The sequence below is a fragment of the Alligator sinensis genome, unplaced genomic scaffold, assembly GCF_000455745.1.
Source record: "Alligator sinensis unplaced genomic scaffold, ASM45574v1 scaffold578_1, whole genome shotgun sequence".
Classification (NCBI taxonomy): Eukaryota; Metazoa; Chordata; order Crocodylia; family Alligatoridae; genus Alligator; species Alligator sinensis.
In genome coordinates this window covers 73,403-75,160 of record NW_005842887.1, presented here as the reverse complement: position 1 = coordinate 75,160, position 1,758 = coordinate 73,403, and the positions used below count along the sequence as shown (strand labels likewise).

The following is a 1,758-nucleotide window of genomic DNA, read 5'->3' as shown; positions in this document are numbered from 1 at the left end:
GTCGAGCAGCGCTTTGCCTCTCATTGGCCCATAGACTTCTTGAGTCAGGTAGAGGTCATCCACGCACGAGAGGAAGCTTTGCGTCCGCTCAGATTTTGCTGAGCAATCCTCCCACGAGATGTCCGGGTAATTGAAGTCACCCATGACAACCATGGTCCTGGAGCATGCCGCCTCAGCCAGTTCCCGGGCAAACTCCTGGTCATGCTCAGGACTTTGGGTGGGAGGTCTGTAGTAGACTCCCATCATTGTGTCCCCTGTGCCGTGTTCCCCACAGATTTTAACCCAGAGGGTCTCCAGTCATCCACCCTGGTCGCCAATATCGGCTTGCAGGGACGTGTAGCTTTCTTAATCGACTTAACTGATTTGGATCAAACTGGTTTATGCAACTTCTGTCCCAGACCCCTTCCTGGTTTAAGTTAAACCAGAGTCCTCCAGCATCCCAGCATGCTCTGCAGCCCCGGTCTGGGCTGTGCTCTCAACTCCAGAGAGCAGGGCTGAACCTGCCCCCTCTGCTCTCTAGCCCGAGCAGGGGTGGGGGGCATGGTCCTATTAAGGCAGAGTGGACAGGGAGGGGTTTAATTTTTCACTCCTCTCCCCCCCCCACACACACACACAGCTGGGGTCTGCCTGTGTGCAGACAAGTGGCAGAGGAGGAGGTGGGGGCCAGGGCTACCAGACTCTAGCTGTGGTCCCAAGTGGCAGAAGGGAAGGAGAGAGAAATTAACCCCTTACCTTAAAGGGGCCATGCCTGGATGGCGGCTGGCCACACCCCTGGTGCTGAGCAACAAGGAGAGAGGAGGAGGGTTTTTAATCCCCCACTTCCCTGCCCTGTCCCACTAACAGGGACGACAGCTATCCCGGCATGGCCCCGTTACAGCTAAAGGAGCAGGGGACCGCAGCTGAGGTGAATCAGCCCCCCTCCTCCCTCCCCACCACTGCAGGGCAGTGAAAGAAAGCTTGTCTTGGAATTAAGTAAATATAGTAAATAATATGACACTTCCCACACAAACATGAAAAACAAGCAGCAATGATTCATACAGTGTCATGCTGTCCAGAATGTAGTTACTCAAAAAAGGGGAGATCCATTTTAAAGGCTGGTGTGAATCCAACTCCTCCCTATTCTTGTGCAATAATCTACCCTAGTTCCCATTCTACTTTGGCTGTGTTTTCACATCCACATTGTCCAGGAGTAACTGATTTCAAAGGGACATGAAAGGAGTACCCTTGAGTAGCTAGGCTAAGAGCAGCCTGAGGTACTTAATTTTGGTAATGAGAGTATTTTTCATTTGTTACCTGGGCAACTCTTCAAGGTCAAAAAAACCATCGCTGGTGATTCCCAAACTGGCACCTGCAAAACAAAGCAAAATTTAAAATGCAGCATAATACCTTATCTCCTTGTAAAAGTTAGCATTATTTCCTTCTGTCCCTACAACAATCATGCATATAAATTTCTGCATTGCAATTCAATGTTTGGGTTACAATTTACCTTTCTTGCAATTAAAGAATATTAGCCTTATGTACAAAGACTTCCAATACATACAAGTATTTTACTAATTATAAAGCACTTTTTCCCACTAGAAGAATGGAAGTCAAAGTGCATCATTTGCTTTGCAAAGTTGAGTTTTGTAGTTGTTCAAAATAGAAAGAAAGTAATGTTATAATAAGGCTTAAAGAACTTCACAGATACTTTCTTGTTTAAGGAGGCTACACCTGTGAGTTTGGGTGCAAGGAGTCATGCATATTTAATTGTCACTGCCA

At 47.4% G+C, this 1,758-nt stretch overlaps 1 protein-coding gene across 1 annotated transcript in view; it reads right to left on the bottom strand.

Moving 5' to 3' along the window:
* Nucleotides 1-1,758, bottom strand: part of GSR (glutathione-disulfide reductase) — a gene marked incomplete at its 5' end in the record, with an annotated part of 50,427 nt that overhangs the window by 34,317 nt on the left and 14,352 nt on the right. The window contains one exon of the mRNA XM_006035904.2: nucleotides 1,294-1,348. Coding sequence (XP_006035966.1) covers nucleotides 1,294-1,348 — 55 coding nt within the window. The remainder of the gene's footprint in view (nucleotides 1-1,293; nucleotides 1,349-1,758) is intronic.